At 41.4% G+C, this 23,452-nt stretch overlaps 2 protein-coding genes across 26 annotated transcripts in view; one reads left to right on the forward strand and one right to left on the reverse strand.

The window, feature by feature from the left end:
- Positions 1-9,568, forward strand: part of PTER (phosphotriesterase related) — an 80,336-nt gene extending 70,768 nt beyond the window's left edge. For 9 of the 25 annotated variants that reach the window (XM_063781427.1, XM_063781431.1, XM_063781432.1 and 6 more), the window contains one exon: positions 3,207-4,035. In XM_063781427.1, the coding sequence (XP_063637497.1) occupies positions 3,207-3,417 (211 nt within the window). In that variant the 3' untranslated portion in view covers positions 3,418-4,035. Of the gene's footprint in view, positions 1-3,206; positions 4,154-4,295; positions 4,588-8,882 lie in introns of those variants that run through there. The other 16 variants (XM_063781414.1, XM_063781412.1, XM_063781415.1 and 13 more) reach the window with 4 other exon arrangements.
- Positions 5,886-14,066, reverse strand: C1QL3 (complement C1q like 3). The gene is made up of 2 exons (XM_001149904.7): positions 12,662-14,066; positions 5,886-6,859 (listed from the first exon to the last, which is right to left on the reverse strand). Exons 1-2 carry the CDS (start codon positions 13,247-13,249, stop codon positions 6,680-6,682), a joined length of 768 nt encoding a protein of 255 aa, XP_001149904.1. The 5' UTR covers positions 13,250-14,066; the 3' UTR covers positions 5,886-6,679.
- Between the last annotated feature and the right edge of the window lie 9,386 nt (positions 14,067-23,452).

Consider the following 23,452-nt stretch of genomic DNA (forward strand, 5'->3'; position numbering starts at 1 on the left):
CTTTTGTTTTATTATTTTAATTTACTTGCCCAGGAACCCGATTCAATACAGGTGAACCTGTTCCCCTAAAGCCCTAGTAGTTAGTTTATACTCAGAGGAGACTATTCCTTGCCTAAGGGCATCTGGAATTTAAAATAGGGCAGTGCATTCAGTCATTCTCATCTTTCACAATCTCAAAAACATGATTTCCTGATCAATGCCTTCAACATATGTTTTATTTCTTTTTTCTTTTTTTCTTTTTCTTTTTTTTCTTTTTTTTTTTTTTTTTTTTTGAGATGGAGACTTGCTCTGTCGCCCAGGCAGGAGTGCAGTGGCGCAATCTCACCTCACTGCAAGCTCTGCCTCCTCCCGAGTAGCTGGGACTACAGGCACCTGCCACCACGCCCGGCTAATTTTTTGTATTTTTAGTAGAGACGGGGTTTCACCGTGTTAGCCAGGATGGTCTTGATCTCCTGACCTCGTGATCCGCCCGCCTCGGCCTCCTAAAGTGCTGGGATTACATGTGTGAGCCACCGCGCCCGGCCTCAACGCATGTTTTTTAAATCATCTTGGAAATGGGAACTTTGCACTCTGGATCGGCTTCCTTTTCCAAAGCCCCTTTGTGGTAGTGAGGTGCATCTTTTGCACACCTGTGTCTCGCATGAGGCTCCCAGACCTTCTAGAACAAGAGAAAGAAGATCCGTAAAGGGGCATCTGTGAAGGAGATAGAAGGGTCAGATGACCGATGGCTCCCCCAGCATTCCTTCTGAGCTCCTTTTAGCCATTTGTTTATCCTTTACTGTGCTAAGTATAGCTATTCTGGATGTATGGAAATCATAAAAGTTATTATAATATAAATCTGTGTATATATATATAATGCCTGTGTGCTATTCCATACGTACGTGTATGTGTGTGTGCTTAATCTTCCTTAAATTAAACCGTGCATTCTCGCTTGACCCAAGGACAGCCCATGTTAAGCACTGAATGCCCTTTTGGGTTGCGTGTGCTCCAGTACCCACTGTCTTGCACACTTGATTTTCATCATGCATGGAAGGACCACAGGGTCCTTTTCTGAGCCATCGTAGTCTTAAACCTTGAAGTGCATGAACACAGAAGCACGCTTCTGCCTACCTCTGGTGTTCAGCACCAGAAATTCTGTGTCTAACACCTGTTTTCAATCTTCTGCTCCATTTCTCAAATCTTATTATATCTCTGCCTTTTCACACTTTGTAGTCTCTCTCTAATATTTGTTTGCAAACACTAACTCATTTGTATTTCTATAATTACCGTGATTTTTTGTCTTCTTGTCTGTAGTGGCTCCCCCTTTTCTGGCAGCATCTCTGTAACTCCTGTTCTTCCATATAATGGCACAACAGGAGAGATGATCTTTTAGTGTAAGCAGGACGGGGCAGGTTTTCTTCATAGTCAGGATATGATTGTGTGTCCAGAGCCATAACGTTATCTTTCTCATGAGATAAGTAGTCTCCAGATTCTTGACTTAATGGGTTCTAAGGATTCCCGGTTTTAAGTATGAGTATCTTGTCCTCTATACTCTTTCATTCTACTTCATGATTTGATAACATTGTGTTTCAAGGTCTGACACAAGACATCTTAGAGGAATTTGTTTATCCACACGATCTGCCTTTATAGTGTGAGAAATTATATTTATCCGATAAGAAACATAGGCAAAAATTTTGGAAAATGCCCAGAAAATATCAGGGAGAAACTGTTTCCTAAAACCTCCTATACCGTGATACTTCTTTGCAGTTGTGGATCAAGGTTTGTCACCCTAAGCTTCAGCATTGTGTATGCATTCTGTCAAATCTTTGTCTTTTTATGTGATAGTATAACTTATCTTAGATAATTCCCCTAAACTGAGTGTGTTCCAAAAGTAACTGCAGATCAGAACTTCAGGATAGTATACAAATTTCAACGAGGCAAAAAATCGTAGTGGCACAAAAGTCATTACATGCACTTATAGGACAGGCATGGTTCTTCTCTGCTAGTGCTTGCATTCCTTTGACCTGCAGATACAAAGTCTATTCTTCCATTATAATTTATTTTAAAATATGTGTTCTCAGAGGGCAGGGCTTTGTGCATGAGTTTTTTTTGTGTGTGTAGTACCCCATGTTTTGCTCACTGTAGTAGTTATTAAATATGACTCATGTACTAGGACACCAAGAAATGCTTTTGAAACAAAAAAGATACCTTTCAAATAATCAGCCTCTGGAGGAAGGCACTGTCCGTCCGTCTAGATCCACTTTAGAATCTAGACGCCAAAAAAACTATTCAGAGAATCCCATAGAAGAGCCATTGTCTGCGAGTGGCATCTTCTACCATCAAAGACCCATGGAAGTCACGACAGACACTGCCCAGAGTCCAGACACGTACAGATGGTGGCTGTCAGGAGGTGACTCACACTACAGATTCCAGCATTTAACAAAGCAAAGAGGATTTCATTTTTAGAGAATAGTCAGGAAGCTGTTCTTTAGTCCACCGACTATAAATTTAAAGGAACAGCTTATTATTTTAGCAATCTTGCTGACACGGAAAGAAGACAGAATATATTTGTATTGGTCAGTTTAATCCAATGCTCAAGAGGCTACAACTAAATCAAAATTGCCATAGACTTCAAAGGGGCAAATGGTTAAAATACTGACCAACCTTTTTTCAGTGGCTTTGTAGCTTATCAAATGCCCCTCACTTGCAGACCAACTGATTTTGCTCTCAGAATATTTTACTTGTAGTGAGATTCCTTTTGTTTCCCTATTTTAATCGCAAATAGTCCTTGATATTTATTTGCTAGATAAAAGGAGAGAGCAAGAATGAGATCTGAAAAATGGGCCCACAGGGAGAGGCATTTGAGAGAGGATTGCTGAATACAAATCCAGAACAAAGTTATTTAGTGAAATGCCAAAATGGTCATTCATCCAAACTGGTACATCCTATTAGAAGCTATCTTTAATGCGGTATTGCCAGGCATTGTCATAAATATCACAGGTTAGAAATTTCTGTGTGCATGGAATAAGGATATGTTCCTGCTAGGATGCAGCAATATTTTTATCGTCACCACACAATATTTATTAAAGGTCTCTCAGTACACACGCCACAGTAGAAGGCAGTATCTTTACGACAAGCACAATCGGTTAATGAGTAAAAAGTCGGAAGCATCCTGAAAAGCAAAAATGAAAGACAAATGACATCTAATGAGTTAACATTTTTCACAGGGTGCGTCTCCTGGTGGAAGAGGGCTATGAAGATCGAATTCTCGTAGCACATGACATACATACGAAAACCCGGCTGATGAAATATGGAGGTCACGGCTATTCTCATATACTCACCAATGTTGTTCCTAAAATGTTGCTGAGAGGTATAACTGAGAATGTGCTTGATAAGATTCTAATAGAGAACCCTAAGCAATGGCTAACTTTCAGATAGGATGGTTGCTTATGAATTCACACCTTGAGTATAAAACTTGCAGAGAACATTCAGCGATTTCCAGTCCACTGTGAGATATTAATCAGTTACCTAGGACTAATGACAGATCATTTCCTTCTGATGAGAACTAGGAGGGTTTGCCTTCTCTGAGACCAGCTATTACAACTGTGCCTCTAGGGAGTTACTCAGCCTAATTGAGCCCTATTATTTTGCCTTAACAAAATAAATACAGAAGTACCTATTTCTAAACAATGATTTAAAGTCTATATCCCCTAAGCGGAGTTGTTGTTTTTCTCCCTAATCTATCAGCTGCACTACTTGAGAAAATTTAAAGTGTTTCTAGTTAAATTATTTCCTTCTTGAGCGATCTAATGTTTCTTGTAATATTGATGATCCTACTAATTATCCTGCTGTTCTTTAATTAATGCTTAATGAATAATATGGCACTGTAAAATAGCTTCTGCAACAAGGGAAGTTAAATTTTGAGACTTTTTTCCCCAAAGGATACTGACTAATACAATTACCAATTCACAATGATAAAAATATTTTGAAAGGTTAATTTTATACTGTCCACCTATCTCTATATTCTTCTAATGAAATGATTTTGATATCTTTGGCTTTCCGGTATCTATTTTTGCCATACATTTTGCTGTTTTGCAAAGTTTGTATAAGAACACATAACACTACTGAATTATAAAAATTCAATCATAAAAGTCAAAATATATTACATAATATAGTTTAATGAATCATTACATTTATAATAACAAAGGCCACAATTTAATTAATTGGTAAGATATAATGCAAAAAAAGAGAAATGTTTGCCTTATATATATTCCCTTTATTTCCTTTACCTTTTGTTTTTCCTTGGACCTAAACAGAGAAAATAATGCTTATGTATCTGAAGAAAAGGTCAGATCTATTGGAAATGACAGCCCGATACTTGAGCCTCCTCTTTAAAAGGTATCCAGCCCTGATATTTTGTGTAAATAAAACGTTTTTAAAAACTGTTAGTTAAAACACTTAGGTGATGGGCACTGCTGCTTGTAAATTCATCTTTTTGTTGAATCCTCACTATGCTATTTGGTACCTAAAAATATTCTCCAAACCCTTGCTGCCAATTCCTCTTTGATAAATATATAGTTAATTCGAAATAAAATCCATTGCAATTCATTTATGAGTTATCTTACATATCACAAAGGCCAATTAGAATTAGTCATTATTCTTGATGAAGAGTCTGTTTTTAATCATAAAAAGCATGACAGTTACTCAGACCCAGGCATTTCAACAGAGCTAACACCACCTTCAGATAGGCACACCATGCATAACTCTTGGGAAGTTGAGCTTTGCTAAATAAAAGATATTTCTGCTGATCAAAGATGATCAAGCTTTCTGTGTATTGGAACAGAAAGTAACAAAGAGGAATGAGCCAGGAGAACAAACTAATTCCTTTAAATAAATTTTTAAAAATGCAAATGTCCTTCACCAGTACAGCAAGCAAATTTTTAAAATCTCTGTTTCTGAAATCTACTTGTCAAAGAGTTTTCAGAGGCAATGAAAGGGGAACAGATTTTTCATTGTAATAGTGGAAGTTGTGTGATAGTTAGGAGATATCAACATGCATTTTTAATCTTTTCCTTAGATGAAAGAGATGGCTTTTGGCAGTGTGTTCTAACCAGAAAGAAAGGATTTGTATTACTCTCCAAATCTACTGTACTGTCAGCTTCACTCCACCTGAGAAAAAAGAAAAAAAAATTGATAGCTCAAATGCATGTAATTCATAAACACTGCAAAGGAGAGCCACTTGGTGTCTGCAGTCCTCATATTAACAGTCTGTCACAGAATGCAGTTAAAGTATTGATTGGCATATGGTAATAGAGCAACCATAGCCTTAACTTACAGACCTGTGAAATAAAGGGCATTTTGACCTAATACAATTAATTTTCTGGATAACTCTTAAAGAGAAGTCATTTTAACTGTTTTTGCTACTCCATATATTGTCATTCAAAATATATTTTAACCCAAAATAAGTTAAATAATTTGTGCATGTTTGTGTGTGTATATATGCATACACTTTTTTATATTAAAATTTTGAGGCTATACAGCCACTGTGCCCTGTGGAATAAAGCCATATATATAAATGTTTTATATGTATATGTTTTATACATATATAAAACATTTCATCTAATATATATATATGTGTGTGAGTATATGTGTGCATGTTTAGCAGATACTTGTATAAAATATAAACACTCTGTTGTCATATTGGCTATATGCGAAATTGTTAATTTTAAAATAACCTCAGGCCACAGACTTGTAGTAATCATTTGAAGGCCTCACCTAGTGTCCCCTTGGTGACGTATGCAGCAGCTCAAATTAAACCTTTGTGCATTGGGTTATGAATAATCTTTTCTTCCAAAGACGGCAAAAGCCTCGGTTTGATTTGATACTAAAGAATAAATTTCTCTGACTTTCCCAGTGAATCTAAATGTATTCAGTTGACAAAATGGACACATAAGGGCTTTTTCTAAATACCGTACATAATTACACATTTTCACACTTAGAGGGTAATCCTATGATACACTGTCAATCTCTATTTTTAAAGACTATCACCAGAAAAGAGAGAAAAGAAAATTCATATAAGAAAAAGAAAATGTGAAAATGATCATAGGCTTGGGAATTCCCTCAAATCCAGAAAATTCCAGGTTAAGGCTTGAAGTTGAATCATTCCCAGGTCTAGCTCTAAAGTTAACAAGAGTACAAGGCAAACAATTTCTTTGGGGACAAGCAGCATTATTTCAATTAGACCTTCTCCTGCAGGGCAAAAATCATTCTTCCCCACACTATGAATGGACTCCAAGTATCATAATAAGCAGGTAAACTCACAAGAACCAAAGCCGACATATGGATAAAAGCAGCAAGATCACAGTACACCAAAGTATCATATATATAGAAGAAATAATTCAATGTCTTAGATTTGTCTATAAAAATTTGTGATCTATATAGGACTTCATTCACATGGACACTAACGATAAGGAGTATTTGCTTTGGCGGTAGTGGATCACACATCTGCTTATCTTGCTTTGATATTTTTTACATAATGTTTCTGAGCGATACAGATGTGAGTCAGGTAGCATTTGATTTCCCCACATATACACAACTGAGGTGCCCTGCCATTGGCATCCCCTGGGATCCTTGATTCACTGACGTTAGCCATACGAATCCAGTGTTCAAACTCAGAATAATAAGCTTAGTTTCTGCATTATCAGTCAGCATAAATAATAAATCCAGAAAACGTGCTGTATTTGTTGTTGTTTCCTCCATGGGCTTTCCCGCCATCTAATTTGATATAGACTTCATCTCCCGGCTCCAAATGAAGAACCACACTGTTACTGGCATAGTCGTAATTCTGATCAGCATCTTGGGCAATTGCACTAGCACGCACCTATGTGAAACAGACAAGAATTAGGATGCGTAAACGAGAATTCTCAAGTTTTCTTTTTTGCCATTCATGTAGCATCACAAGCTGACTTGCTGCCATAGTACAGAATTTAGCATAGCAAAGTCCATGTTGACCTCAGAGCTTTATGAGGATAGTGCTGTGGCAGTTTCCGCTATGTTAGTGAGAAGGAGGACAGAAAGGGACAAAATAGTGCTTCAGTGGGGACCATTCTGGCAGTCTTATCTAACTACACATTCTAAACTATGCATACAATTTATTATCTTCCTGTATCACTCGTTTTTCTAACTCCTTCGATCCCTATGCCCAATCACATTTTGAAATGAAACTAATAGTATTTTTTGCATTTTAATTTAAGCCAGATAGCAATATTCTAATCATCTGTTTATGAGTACAGAAGTTCAAGTCTAAGTTCAGCTGTTCACCACAATTATTAGAAAATTGAGGTATGTAATAGCTAAAAATACCCAGGAAAATACCAACTCCTCTACTACTTACAAAGAAAAAAAAAAGAAAAAGAAAAAGTCTTTTGATTTAGGGCTTTCCAAATCTAATTCATGTAAAGCCCCCTTTACCAGGCTGCTTCAGAAGCTTAGCTCATTTATACATCTTTGATTATATCACCTGAGTTTTCAGAGTTCTTTTTTCCATCGTGTCTTTTTATTACTTAACTATGACATGTGCATTTAAATCAAGAATTTAACCTCAACATATCTAAAAGTTAAAGAAAGGACTAAATTTTCATGCTCTGAGGCCTCTCAAGTTTCAAGAATTTTTGAATGATTTCGTTGATTATCCACTTACACTTAGGAGCTTCTAAATATGTGGCTTGATTTGAGGACAGAGGCTGCTTATAATCTGCCCATGGTAAGCCTGTGATCTCATTAGTGAGTTGATAGACATTTACAAACAGTCAAATTGCCTATCATCTCATGCATTGTGGACATTCTGTCAGATCCTTAGCTCAAATTAGGCTTCATATTCATTTAGATATATTGTGATTCTGCCTTGGAAAATCTTTCAACAGGCAGACTTAGATTTGATTTATTTCAGTGAAACATCTTCTACTTTGTGGCTTGTTTCATTTCTATTCCACTATAATGATATTTCCCTGAATAACATAGCAAGTGATTTAGTGGTTTTGTAAACCTGCACTATGTAATAATGCATGATTTGGGGTACAATATGCTGGATTTTATCACTTGGCAAAATGAGAGAAATGAGACAGAAGTCAAGAATTTCCATGCATTTCTTTCAAAATTTAAATGATGAGTTTTCCAATTAAATTTTCTTGTGATATAGTCTCACGTTAATGCTGAAATGTTAAAAAAAAAAAAAAAAAGGAGAAGACTCTTTAACACTGCTGAACTTGTAAAGTCATTTGAGTAGTATCTTTAAAATGTCTTTCTGGGTATCACATAGCAAAAGGAGAAAATGGCTTAAAGGGTTTAGAATTGCTTAACACTGTACTAACAGGCACTAATATAATGAAAGCAATATACCATGTAATTATGCTTGGAAGCACTGACTCCAATATATATGCCAATTTAGTAAAGTGGTCCGTTTTGACCATTAAATAATGATGCAGTTTGACTTCATAATATTTTCTAAAGATTAATCATGAGTTTGTAGGAGTTGAATGCTTTGATTCATTAATTTCATCTAGCCATTAATTCCCAGGGAAACAAATCTACAAGAAGGATATTGCTATTATGACTTGTGTTTTTTTCTCATCTTTGGATTTTTAATGGTGAAAAAAATTAAAAACAAAGTATTCATGAGCTATATTAGTAATACATTAGTTATCAACCCATAATATACTCCTCAGCTATTACTAATAACCAGACATATTTTATTCAGTGCTTTGGGTATTTAGGACATGTTCTAGGGTTACTGGGCTTTAACATGGTTTTCTACATGAAGGTATTGGAGAAACAGGACATACCAAAATTACTTGATTTAGACACAATAATCCTTTTAAAAATATAATGCCATTTTTATTCTCCAGGGTGTAACTACAAAACCGAGGGAACGTCACCATTTTTATTCAGTAGGCGTAACCACAAAAACCTGCGAATGCATTAGAGTGATTCCACAGACTGAAAGGTTACCCTCACAGTTTCCACCACCTTTGTTGGATCAAGCCAGTGTGGTTGCTTTTTAATGAATGTAATTCTCTAAGGTTTTAACCTATACTGTACCGTAAGACTGTCCCAATTAAATAATTGCCATACTCCAGTGTACCTGGCATGATTTTGGTATGGCTGCTCACCTGATCATACTCTAAAGATATAACAGGACTTGAAATTTCAAGCTCTAGTATTCAGCTCAGTGACTTCAACAATTCTTTCAAGCCATCAAACTATTGAGGAAGGCAATGTGTTCACCCTGGAGGCTGTTTCCAGATTCCTAAATGTACAGTGATTTCAGCATTCCGTCTGGGAATAAGATCCATCCTTTCTTCAGCGCAATCGACCGATTTCTACCTGAATTTACTCTAATATCTTTTGTTATTACAAGATAACTATTTAGATTCTGCTTTGTGTTTAGTCCATATTTCTTTAACCCTAAAAAGATTATGAATTTGACATGTCATTGATCTCTCTAATAAGCGAATACCAACCCACAAACCACTCATCCTTTTAAAAATATTTCATGGGCATCGGTGCCATAACTAATAAATTTTTAAGAGTACCAACTGGTCTTTAATTATTTTATGCTTTTAATCCTGAAACAGTATTAGTTTTCATTCGAGTGGCTTATTTATTATAGTGGCATTAGAGTGATTGTATTCAAATAGCAATTTTTCTCCATGTTTTCTGCTAAAAGGATTACCAACATTAAAGAGATTTCCTCTTTCCAAATGTAAAGCTATTTGAGTTGAACTTTTACCTTTAATATGCACTGTCATGGGCTTTCAACAAATGGTAGGATTAAATTTAGGTTGATGGCTTCATGGGGAGTATGAGAGCTGCGGTCATTTTAGGGGTATGTTTCTGTGTCTGCAATAGGTTGCATAGTTTTAGCATTATCTTATTAGTGAGGATCTATCATTAGAGATCATATTTATGGTGACATTTGTAATTTAATTAATTGCTACTGATGTTCTCGTAATTTCATTTTAATTGTACTTCTGTGGAATCATAAACAAAAGGTTAAGTGGCACATCAGGTTAATTTACTGGTCTTTGATGTTTCCATCTGTGATCTTACATTCTACACAAAGCATAAATAAAATGGCTCTCATATGGTTACAGTCCAGAAGCATTTCTCTCTCTTAGAGGGAACTGCATTTTTAGTTTAATTTTTGTGCTTCTCAAAATCCACTTAATCCATAGAACATTACACTGACATGGATCTCTGAGTTTCTGTTTTATGAAAAATTAAGTCAGCTCAGAGAGGGAACCTGCCATTCTAAGAAGTGATCAGACCAGAATATAATTGAAAAGCAAGAGCGAAGTATTATTTAAAATTAATAAAAAGATTTTATAAGATTTCTCATTTGTAACTGCCTGCAGACTGGACTTGACAAAATAGTTCTCATCTAGAGATAAAATTCCTTAACAGTAGTAGTGTAGTAACCATTTTCCAAAATAGTCCACACTGAACTAAAAAAAAAATGTTTACCACTATAGATTTATTTTTCTGAATTACCTGTTGCATACCTTTTGCAGAAGTAGCAGCTTAATATTACCAATGAAAAGCCTTATACATATAAGGTCAGCTGTTTTACCTTACTATTTTTCCTGATCCTCATGGAATGTGTGTGCTAGTGTGATACAAAGGAAGATTTTACACCCCAAACAATGAAATAATTTTAAAAACAAAACGCACATAGAACACCTACATGGTGTTATTTTCTTCAAATCAGTGTAATATACACAGGCTCAGCAGTCTAGACATCAACATTTAAACTAATTTAAATGTATTAATCCCTGCTTTTTTCATGCAATTGCAATTTCCAGATATTTAAAGATGTGAGCATTTTTACACATTTGCTGATAAAATTGGAATCATTTCATTTTAATTGATACCTCTAAAAATCATCTCTTCAGCCCGATTGTATTTTCCAGACCTGACCTTTGAGTCAGAAGAGAGCCAATTTGCAAATAAAGGGGTGTCTCATGGCTGCCTGCTGAGGGACTGTTCATAAGCCTTTTTGTGAGGGTGATTCAATAGCTCCATTCTGGTACAGTGAGTCCTGCCCGTTTTAGCCATTTGCCTATAACTGTTTTACTGTTCTGTGAATAATTTTTATTTATCTTAATATTATTTTCATGCATAATAACTATAATAAACAACCCTGTCAGTGCCTCCTGGTGGCCATTTTTCCTCTTTTTGTTCTATGTGTCCTGAGGGTCCGTCCCTTAAGCTATTTGTAGGATAGGGTAGAGAACAGGACGTTTTTTGTCTTTTTTCTCTCTTACGCATTTAGGACTTTTTTTTTTTTTTTTTTTTTTTTTTTTTTGGTCTTTCACTTTTGAAAGAATTCTGACACTGAAGTAGGTCTTCCGAATCCTGCTTGAATGGTGCTTAACAGAAACCTGGGTTATAGCTAAGAATCTCTGAATGTCCAGGGGTCGAGTTACCTAAAGCCCAATAGACCTCGTTAAGTCAAAGTTGCTGCAGGAGAGGAGGTCTCTTGATGGCGATGCCAGGGTCGCGGGCCATCCCCTATGCCACTCAATAAGCAAAGTTAAAACCAAGAAACTCAGCCCACACCGCAGGCTGCAGGCTGCAAGGCCTTGCCTCAGTGGCTACTGATTCAGCGTGCACAGAAGGTCCCATTACACTTTTAGGTAGTTACAAATATTATTTTCCTCCTTTGACTAAGAGATCAAACAAGCTTCGGTTTTGCAATGACCTCGAATTTCTCCACAGTAAAGTGGCTCCAGCAGAATACTGCAGACCCATGCGTAGCCCTTGTAGCGGCGCCGACCGGCTCAGGGAATCAAATCCTCTTGGCCGGCTGGTCCAGAGGCCGATAGACCCGGGGCTGGGCTCGAACCAGTCGCCCCCCAGGCCACCTGCCTGAGCGTCCTCCGACTCCATAGAGAGTTTGGGTTCTGAGTCTGGCTGCGCGCTGTGTTTCACCGCATGAACCCCCGAATCTCAACTATTCTTTTTGTTAACAGCACTCCTTGCCTCTCCCCTCCGCTATTTTTTTGGCTGAAAACGAAACTGGAGTTTGCGCCTTGAAATTGACTATATGTGAGTTTCACGGCCTGGGACACCGCAAGGACTCGGCGACGGCGAGCCCCACGGTCGCTCCTCCGCTGTGGCTGAGCCCTGCTTGGACTCATTCCTTCGAGGCCCTTGTTTCTCCCTCCGGCCTTTGTCTACCACCCCCGAGTCCCTCACCCTGCCACGCCCATTCCGGACTCCCCCAGGCCTCTCCACTCCCCAGAAAGCCCGTAAGCGACCCTATGTTGCGGAGGATCCCACGGCCAGGGGTCGCTTCCCGCGCCGGGACTCCCCAGCGCACGAGCTGTCCCCGGGACCCAGCTCCCGGCTTCCCGCCCCTCGAGGGTCGCGCTCGCAGGCGCGCGCACCGATCGAGGGTCCCAGACTCCAGAACCGCCCTCTCCAGGCCGCGGGGCGCCCTCCTGCGCGCACGACCCCCGCCTCTCCAGGGTGGGACGGCGTCCCCCCTTGCCGTCGCTCCAGGGAGCCCGGCCGCCGCGCCCTTCCTCCGCGGGCTCCCACCCCCATTTCCGGGGTCTCCTCCCTCTCGCCCGCACCTTCCCGCGCTCCCTCCCCGCCCTCCCCGCCGCCCGCCCGCGCTCACCTGGTTGTTTTTGCAGAGATCAGCCCACATGCTGGTGCCGTCCCCTCCGCGCATCAGGACGTGGTAGGTGAAGAAGTAGATGCCCGGGATGGAGCAGGTGAACTTGCCGGTGGTGGGGTCGTAGTGGTTTCCGAGGTTGGTGACCACGTCGTCGAACTTGAGCACCTCGTAGCCTTCATGCTGCCGCTTGAGGCCGGCGTAGAAGGCGATCTTGGGCACCGTGCTGTAGGTGGCGGCGCTGATGGCCCCGGCCGCGTTCAGGCCGGGCGCCCCGGGCGGGCCCGGCAGGCCTTGGCGGCCCGGCTCGCCCTTCTCGCCCGGGGGCCCCATGGGGCCCGGTGGCCCGGGCTCTCCGGGGGGCCCGCGCGGACCCGCCTTCCCGGGCCGGCCGGCCTCGCCTTTGGGGCCCTGGATGAAGGTGGGCAGGGACTGCATGAGGCCGCGGTCGGGCGTGGCAGCGGTGCTGGGCGCCTTGGTGCCCCCGTAGGGGTCGCAGACCATGCGGCAGGTGCCCAGCATCTCGTAGTGCGCCGACGTGCCGGCCGAGCTCACCAGCACCGGGATGAGGATCACCAGCAGCAGCACCATCACCACCCCCAGCGCCCCGGCGGCGATCAGGCGCCTCCTGCTGCCCACCAGCCGGCTCAGCGCGGGGCGATCCTCTTGTCTGCTTTTGGACAGAATTTTGAAGGTTGGGCGGGGACCTCTTCAGAGCCGAAAACAACCCCCTGCGAACCCCAACTCCCCTGGGCGTGCGTGCGCCGACCGCTGCTGCCGACTCCTGCTCCCCCCGCGGAGGCTGCGGCTGGGGAGGGAGCGCGGGCGCCCAGTGACTTGAGCCGAAGTCCCGAGCCCGGGGTGGGGGCCGGGGGAGGGGTGCGCGGGGCGCCCTCGCCCCCCGCGAGCTCCTTCGCACCTGTGGCTGCAGCCGGCGCCGGCGCGGCCACCGGGAGGGCAGAGCCAGCCGCCGCCTCCTGAGCTCGCCCGGGCAGCTCACACTTTTATGCCGCCGCCGCCTGCGATCGACTTTTCCGTTTTTGCAGACTGCGCCAGTTCGCACCAACTTTCCGTCTGAAGTTGCCTTTTTCTGCCTCCTCCTCCTCTTCTTTCGCTCGCTCAGTTCGCCCGTCCGCTGCCTTTTTTTTTTTTAATTGCCTCCTTTCTCTCTTCCTCCTTTGCCACCACCACAACTCGAATAGACGCGCACCCCAAAGCCCCGCGTGGGCCCGGGCGTCCCCCGGGTGCGCCCAGCGGCGGCGGCGGCGGGCACGGTCGGCACGGCGAGGCTCAGAGCTGGGGCGGAGGAGCGAGCGAGCAGCGGCGAGCGCCTCACGGCCGGGAGCGGAGCGAGAGAGAGACTGAAGGCAGAATTCTGCCTGGGTACCACCTGCCAGGAGAAGAGGAGGCTGACAAACGCGCGCCGGAGCAATTTATAGGCACCCAAGGCACAGAGGAAGGGGAGCCGCTTTGGCATCTCATTGCAGCATCTGCTCTGCTCATCCCACTCAGAGAGAGTTTGGCATTACTCTGACAATGTGGGATTTTTTTTTTTCGGCCTCTCTTTTTTTCTCTCTCTGCACATGGATGAACAGTGAGATTCTGAATACTCCCTTGCTGAACCAAGCGATGGCAGGTCCTGCTGGACCCACCTGGGGGAGGGAGACAGCTGTGCGACAGCTTTCAGAGCTCAAGGGTCACACCTAAATCCCGGATTTCCCCACTGCCAGCAGCCCCAGTTGGAGGGTGGAGGTGAAGGTTGAAAGGAGGGTGGCTGAGTTGACAATGTTTCTTTGCTAGCTCCTCTACAATCAGTGCTTCAGGTGTTTTCAAAATGCCACTGTTAACAGAAGGAGGGCCTTTTAGAATTTTCCAGATGGTAGATGTGATTTTCTTTCAACCTGATGGGTTTCCTCCTCTGCCTTCTAAATGAATAAGATGTTACCCCAAGAACAGTGAGGTATGTTGAAAAGCCAAAGAACATTTCTGAATGATTTTAAATGAACATGTCCACCGCATCTGGGGGAGGAGGGGGTTGGTCCTTTTTACAAATGCTGCACTCTGGTGAGTGCATACATACGTACTCTACTTACAGTCTTACAGTTCTAGCAGTCTTTTGAGGGGATACCGCCAATGGCCCTGAAGTTGCGTTTACTTAAAGTCGCTAAATGTACAAGAAATAATCACTTGTCAAAATGGCGTCAAAAGATCAAGCAAGAAGCTTTTGCACAAGTGCTGGGCAAGGTCTTTTCCTAGCATATGGAAAGAGTTCTATAAGCTCCATAGCAGATTTCCCGAATGTACATTGAGGGAGGGGAGAAGTAGGAGAAATACAAGAAAGAAGAGCCCCCATTCTCAGTGGGTGAGCTGCAGAAGGAACAGCATGGTTTATCATATTACTGGAAGGCCTCCAGGGTAGATATCAGGCAAGTTACCCCACCAACAAATACATAAGACACACAAGAATGGCTTTAAATAAATAAGTAGAATTGATTCCTAAATCATACTTTTGCATTCAGGAGCAACAGATGTCAGTCAAACGTGGGTGACATTTGCTTGTCAATACGAGGATGATGGCTGGGAAGACAGTGACTTATTACATCAGGGTGAGAATCTGAAATGAGAAAAGCAGGAACAAATAAGACTACAGCAAGCAAACAGTAACATCCTGGGTGACGATCAGCAGCCTGTGATCTTGTCTGTGGGTGTCACAGCATGGACTTCTCCTTTCCTCCCTGTGCCTCAATCTCCCCGCCCCCCAGCCTACTCCAGTCCACCCCACCAATTTAGTTCTTTCTTTCTTTCTTCTCTGTTTCAAAACAAAATAAGGTCAAATGAGCAGACAGAAGGAAACAAAGACTGATCGATTCTTTTAAGAGAAATGTCAGTCGCTCCTTCAGGCCTTGCCTGGGAGAATCAACCCTAAAAGGTGTGCCGTGTGGCTCAGCGGGGTGGGGGTCTCCACCTCCTGGCTACTGAGAGAGCCACACTGCTCCTGGTATTGGAAAATAGGCCTTCCCACTTCTCAAGCCCTTAACTTTTATTTTAGGGTAGTGGTTTTATAAATGCGCGCCTATTGCTTGGGCATAATTATACACATATTTCCATAATATTTTTGTTCACATGAGCTGCCTTATTTTCATATGTTTAAGGAGCAAACACATAATAAGTTGTCTCCTGGCCATAATACTTACTTTCCTAACACACCTTCTGGATTGCTTCTTAAAAGTCACCTTCCTTCTGGAGGACAAAATGGTGAGGTTTGCTGCCAGCACTGGGGGGGTAGGATATTAATAAAACTCTGATGCACCAGATTATCAAATTTCATAAGGCCTCTCTATTGCTATGAAGAGTTCTGTAGGTGACACAAAAGGAGTTTTTAAAAGGTAGAGATGTATAGAGAAGTTCTCATCAAAACCTCAAGCTATGTGGAGTTTTCCCATTGACTAACGCTTAAGATATATTGGAGTCAAATGCTCATAAAATGCTCATCAATGCTTATAAAATATTAGAGTTGAAATGGACCCTCTGTTCATGCAGACGATGAGACCGAAACAGAGAGCTTCCAGGAGGATCAGTGCCATTCAATGAGCTTGCTGCTGTACTCCCCTCTACACAATATGGATATATTCCATCCCAGCCCGAGACTGGCTATACTAGTTCTAGTAACTGAGGCTTTCCTCCTACTTTCTCTGACGCCAAAGCAAATTTGATTTTGCAAGTGAGTGCCCTCACATTTTAAAGCTCTGCTGAGATTTAGAAAGGCACTCAGCAGTCATCATTCATCATGAAGTCACTCCCTCCCAGGCCACGTGGCTGACCCCAGACTTTCTATTAACTGCACAAGCCTGGGCAACACATGGATATTTGGCTCTGTAGTGAAGCAAATTTAAATTCTTGGTCTCCTTCCTCTCCTCCAGAAGTATCTCACTGTGCACTTTGGGGGAACCTTTTGGTTCCCCCACAATTTTCAAGGATGACTTGGTAGTAAATGAACTTATGGCTGGTTATTGACACTTTCTACTGCTTGAATTTCCCAGAAGGTTCCCTGCAAAGTTACTCACGCTTCAGCTCTTGTTCTAACAGTTTGGATAAACCATCTGATATGGCATATTACTCATCATCTTTATATATATAATAATAGAAAACGTGTCAATTAAAAAAATATTTGATTTTCTTCAGTCCTCATTAGAGAACCAAGTTTTCTCTCATATTCGATAAGAATCTTGGAAGTGGGCCCTGGAATCTCATTTCTGCAGCATCTCCCAACCATCTCTCAAGAAAACACCAGGCTCCCTACTCCCATTGCACCTGTACCTGGACCTTGTGGACCCTCCAGAAGATGAAGTCCAATCCAGAAAGCCGTGATCGTGGTTGGATCACAGTCCTGTGATTTTCTTCTTCCCCACATCATTTCTGTTGCTTTCGGAGAGCTGAGCAGATCCTAAGCACACGACTCCCACACAGACGTGCACGGCCATCCATTAATCAGTGTTGAGTATCTACGGACAGCACAGCCCTACGCTGGGCTCTCACCAGGCAGACAAATATTTAGTCATGAAAATGATTTCCAAATCCAGCAGCACTTAAGCAGAAATAGCATTCCTTAGAACAGGAAAAAATAATAATAAATTAACAAACCCAAGGACTGTCTAGAGAATCAGACATAAAAAATACAAAAAAAAAAAAATTGGGACTAGATCTGCTATTTATCTTTAATTTTGTGGTCTCCAAATTTCATTTCAGAACATATACTCCTTTGACTGAAGAATTGTACATTTCTAACCAGAAAGAGTCTGCCTGGAGTTATGTAGGGAAGCTGTATATCCTTATGGCTTTGGAATCAGATGGGTCTTAATTTGGATACTAGCTTCCTCATTTAGGAGCTGCGAAAGTGACTTAATCTCCCAGAGACTCGATTTCCATTTCTGTAAAGTGGAAATAACACTAATACCTAAATTATAGGGTTGTTGTGAAGAGTAAGTGAGTTAATGCATATAATTAAAATGGTACCCAATTTATAATAAGAGCCTAATAACTGCCAACTGTCAACTTAGTATATTGTAGGACTAATGAGTAGTGTATGCCTATGAATTGAATGGAAGAATGCAAGGCTTAGTAAAGGAAGCTGAAACCAAAGGGCCTGACTTAAGACAAATGGCATAAAATGAACGGTAAGTATGTTAGACTTAGATAAAACTGAGGGGAACACCAAAGTTCTCCAGGAGAGTTGCCAAGGTGTACTCTCCTGTAATATCAAGCAAAACAAAACTCAAAACTCAAAACAAGGATCACATGACTCTTCTCCAAAGTAAGAAGACAAAGTTTTATATCAAGGTCATTTGAATTCATTGTGCTTTGATAGCCCAAGTTTTCAGATGTAAGACCTAGTAGGATGTATTAACACATGCTTTTTGTCCTCTAGGAATTCCGCAAGTCGACAAGTTGCAAATGTACTTAAAAATATTGAGGTCGTTATTCAGGAACTGTTTCTGTGGATAACAATTCTCAAAAAAGCAAACATACCAGAGAGGGCTGCTTTGTTTTGTTGTTTGTTTGTTGTTTTGGGAGTTGGTTTTTTTTGAGACAGGGTCCCACTTCATCACTCAGGATGGGGTGCAGTAGCATGATCTCGGCTCACTGCAACCTCTGCCTCCCAGGTTCAAGGGATTCTCATGCCTGAGTCTCCTAAATAGCTGGGATTACAGGCATGCACCCCATACCAGCTAATTTTTATATATATATATAAATTTTTTTAAGTAGAGACAGGGTTTCACAATGTTACCCAGTCTGGTCTCGAACTCCTGGCCTCAAATTATCCAACTGCCTTGGCCTCCCTAAGTGTTGGGATTACAAGAGTGAGCCACTGAGCCCGGCCCCACTTTGTACATGAACCAGAAGAGCAGTCACTCTGAAAGACACCTAAGTCATAGCCACATCTCTAGGGAATTTTCAACACGAAACTCTCTGTAGAAGGCAAGTTGGAAAGCTAGCTTGGCAGGTGTATTGTCAAAAATTATTGAACCGCTAAATGGAGATGGTTACCAGCACATTACAGAAGACTCAATGTACAATGTATGGCTTCATGTTGGTCCAAAATTCTAACTGTATCAGTCAAGAAAAGGATGAAATCTCAAGTATGGATGTGACACTTTATACCTGCCATACATAGAATGTTCAATCCGTATGACCTTACTTGATGTAGAATTAAAGGAAAAGTTACCAAGAATGAGATCTGAGAGCTTAGCAAGTCCTCCTAAGCTATAGCCATGATAACTCATCATACAAGGAAAATAAGTGAATAAGAACTAAAAGCAGCTGCCATTAGATTACAGGGAACTTTCAAACAAAAGATACATCATAGGAAGTCAGGTGAGAAGCTGTCAACTGGGCAGGCAGTGATGAGAATCGTAGTTGTCTTACTGTACTTTTTTGTTTTGTTCAAAAAACCTAAAGCATCACGCATTTTGAAAGCAGAGTTTGCAGAGAGCCCCCAACAGAGCCAGAACTTGCCAAGAGCGACTGATATTTCTAGAATCTGGCTCTTAAAATAATAAGGCTGGAGGAGACATGAACACCATGGGAAAGTGTATTCAGCCCCACTCCTATGTGAATGTAGCTTCAGAGCAAGTTACCTTCAACGAGGAGCAGCACATCCTGTAAACAGACACCGTGTCTCTTGGGTACTTATGTGCAAATAGACATATCAGCTTTTCCCTAATGCAGGCAGTCTCTTGGGGATAGTTCTGTAACATGTAAAAATAGATATAATTTGAAACCATAATCCTAAAAGTAAGGTATTTTAGATTTGTAATAAGTTGCAGGAGGAGAAGAGAGAAGACAAAAGTAACCTATTGCAAGTGGCTGTATGTTCCATAGAAGTAGTTGTATACCTCAGTGTTTCCCACTGAAAGTAGCTGTAACAATTCATGCTTTAATTCATTAATCAATAATTTAATCCCTGGCTCTGGAAAGTGGAAAAAGTCCGTGAAAGCTGGTCCTACTTAAGTGGAGATTTGGAGTTTTCGTTTGTCCCGGATTAGTCAAGATACAAGTAGAAACCCTTACACCTGCCAATACCCACAAAGGCATCTATGTTTTCACACAGGCCCCTCTAATTACATATCAGCAGTTAAGAGGTTTCTCCCCTTTCTAGCCACTTCTAAGATGCTAATGATCCTGGGAGTTTTAGCCTTTTGTTGCCTGCTGCTGCGGTGTTTGAACCATTCCAGTAAGCCAGCAACTTTGCAGGGACAAGGACAGAGGTAAGATTTGTTTGTTTGGCTGGTTGGTTTTTGTTTTGTTATCAATGGGTGAAAAAAAGTTAAAACTATCGATTAAATTAAGGGATTACCTGAACATGTCTATTATCCAATAGAATATCCATTATCCATTATGTATTTACATTTGTGTGTATGCCTTCCATTATACATACGTATATTATTTCTTTTACACTTACTCTTAAGAATTTGTTTTTGTAGGTGGGCAGAGGGTCTCAATGGCTACATAATGAGGGTCAGATATTGAGTACCCGTGATGGTTTCTTTTTGTCCAAAGCTCCAGTACATAGGAACATTGTTCTGTCATGAAACAGACAACCGACTGGCCCTCTGCCCATGTTCCCCGGGAATGAGGGTGCATTCAGCCTCAGTGGCAGTTTTGTAAAAGTTCTTGAACAGATAAGAGAAAAAAAATTAGGAGCGAATTAAAAGGGATTTTAGGAGAAGTGTCCTCAGCAAAAATGCACTGGGCCAAGCACAGTGGCTCATGGTTGTAATCCCGGCACTTTGGGAGGCCAAGGCAGGAGGGTTACTTGAGTCCAGGAGTTTGAGACCAGCCTGAGCAACATAGGGAGACTTCATCTCTATGAAAAATAAAATAAAAAATTAGCCAGGCTTGGTGCTGTGATGGTGTCACTGCACTCCAGCTTGGGCAACAAACTGAGACCCTCTCTGTCTCAAAAATAAAACATTTTTTGAAAACATCATGCACTAAATCTAAACTACACAATCAAGCTTTCCTTCAGAAATTCTGAAAGAGCCAGAAGGCCCTAATCCAATGTTTTAATCTGATGTTTGACTGCACTGGTTAGAATGAATTCTCTGGGTATATCCATTCTATTATCTTCTCATTAATGTGTAATGTTTAATTCAACTTAATTTAAAACATGCAAGAAAAGAAGTGGACTTTGCTGTCTATTTCCCTTCCTCCAGCCTTTCCCATCTCCAAACTGTGTCACACAGGGCATCAGTGGTCATCTTCCTGTATCAACTGCTCACAGCCTGTGCCCACTCAGCTCAGAAACAATGATATCCTTCCTCGTTGTCCACATTGTCAGAAAGTCTAACTCCCTGGTGCCAGGCCCTGCACCATGGGCGCAAAGCTTCTCTAAATTCCCAGGCTTCATTTTCATAACTGGCCCTCTCTTCTACTCCGTTGTTCAGTTATCGGGTATTTACACCTTAAATCACCTTGTCATTTCTCATTTTGCCTTCCCCTTAACTCTTTCAACCCACCTCCTCCCTCTCTCTCTCTCTCTTTTTTTTTTTTTTAAAGACAGTGTCTCATTTTGCAGTCCAGGCTGGAATGCAGTGGCGTGATCATGGCTCACTGCAGCCTCCAGCATCCAGGTTCAAGCAATCCTCCCATCTCAGCCTCCCAAGTCGCTGGAACCACAGGTACTTGCCACCTCACCAGGCATTTTCTTTTTTGTTGTTGTTTTTTTGTCGAGATGAGGTCTCACTATGTTACCCAGGCTGGTCTCAAGCTCCGGGCCTCAAGCAATACTCCCACCTCCACCTCCCAAAGTGCTACAATTACAGACGTCAGCTACCACGCCCAGCTCTCACTCCTCCTGATCTTATCACTTTTTCAAGACCCTGCTGCAAAGTCACCTCCTTCCCCTATCTCTCCACCCTGAGCCCCAAGCTGCCAACCACTGGATCTTTCTTCCCTGTGCTCCCAAGCACGTTGAATTTCTCCTCCTGAAAACACTTACCTCATTCTCCTTTTGCCGTATACCCTCATCCCTTTTCCTGTTACTGAGAGAAATACGAAGTCTCTTAATCTCTGGTCTCCAACCCCACCCTCACTCCCACACCCAGGCACCAAGCACACATTTACTAGGGCTAAATACTTGTTTGTTTATTTGAATGGCTGAATTGGGAACAAATAGCCCAGCTTGCAAAATATTCTATAAACTTAAGAAACCTAGATGTAGTGAACAAGCCTGGACTGAAAATTAGGCATTTCTATGACCCACTTTCCCTAAAGGAATGGACACTCTTTCAACTCTGCCAGAGAGGTTAGATTAAGAGCCAGCTTAGTGTCAATTCTTTACAAAAGAAGTAAAGATAAGAACAGAGAGATAACTTGCACAAGAGTTGGAGTTTAAAATGTATTAGGGCCTTGGATGTCAGACCTTATATGTGATGCGAAGGGATGCTTGCAGACCCGCTGATATTTGGAACTGGTTCTAATAGTTTAAATATATGATTAGATTTGTTTAACTATTGTGGTTTCTAAATGTCTCACACCATGTGTGTGGTGGAAGCAGAAATTGCACTGTGGTCACTGGAAGAGAACATGACTTTCTCACAGATTTCTGCCCAAGATGGTGGCCGTATGAACCACCTAAATTATGTACCTCAGTGGATATTCTATGAGGTTCTTCACCTCATCTCTTTAAGGTTTGTGGACAAGTATTTTGTCTATACCCTAGACATACAAAATAGTTTTTTTTTTTTTAATAAAAATAAGAGACCTACAGTTATGTGGCTGAAAGAAGGGCCATGGAAAAGAAAGAATTGTACCAGAAGTGCTATGTCAAGGATGATAGCTGCTATATAAGAAATAAAAATACTTTCTGAGTTTCCCAATAGCCAAGGCAAAAAGGGAAACACTACAAGTTACCCTTATCTTATGATTTTTTAAAATAAACATTCCAGTTTTTCATGAGACAGGAGATTTTTTCCTATCTCAGAATTCTGGGAAGAATTTATCAAGTGAGGGATATAAAATAATATCATGGATACTAATTAAAGGTGGCTTTATAGAAAATAAAGAAATTACAGACGTCAGCTACAATTACAGACATCAGCTACCACGCTCGGCTCTCACTCCTCCTGATCTTATCACTCTTTCAAGACCCTGCTGCAAAGTCACCTCCTTCCCCTATCTCTCCACCCTGAGCCCTGAACTGCCAACCACTGGATCTTTCTTCCCTGTGCTCCCAAGCACGTTGAATGTCTCCTCCTGAAAACACTTACCTCATTCTGCTTTTGCTCATTGTTTCTCAATGAGGAACTAAAGCAGTTCAAGTCTTACCCAGTTCACCATTTCCTAGAACACCTTGAAATTCATCCAAAGAAAGCTGACATGTTGAATAAGAGGCAAATACTACCCCAAGAAAATGCACAATTAGCAAGAACAGAACGGATGGGATAGATTGAAGAGCAGAGACTGAACTTTTCACCAGAAGGAGTGACAACTCGTTTTCAAATAAAAAGCAAAAGTGCAGTAAATGCTATCACTGGAGTGATGAGACTCAGCTAGAACGAATGCAAATAAATTCCACATTTCTGTTTCTTTTCAGTAAGTAATTTGAAAAGATCAGTCAAATGTGTGTGACTAGCTGCAGAAAAAAAAAAATTAAACAATTTGGCAGATTTGTTCCCAAGTCATGCCTACAATATTTTGACCCATGAATTACTACAGATATAAAAATGTTACTACTTGTATTATAAAAACACAACCTTGAGCAAATAGGAAGTTAACGAAATCACACTGAAATCT

This window comes from Pan troglodytes, chromosome 8 (assembly GCF_028858775.2).
Source record: "Pan troglodytes isolate AG18354 chromosome 8, NHGRI_mPanTro3-v2.0_pri, whole genome shotgun sequence".
Lineage (NCBI taxonomy): Eukaryota > Metazoa > Chordata > Mammalia > Primates > Hominidae > Pan > Pan troglodytes.

Excerpts from the sequence above, each read along its gene's own strand:
- C1QL3 (XM_001149904.7), bottom strand. The coding sequence starts at position 13,249 with ATGGTGCTGCTGCTGGTGATCCTCATCCCGGTGCTGGTGAGCTCGGCC. Across the intron at positions 6,860-12,661 it reads ATCTCTGCAAAAACAACCAG|GTGCGTGCTAGTGCAATTGC; the intron begins GTGAGCGCGGGC and ends TGTTTCACATAG.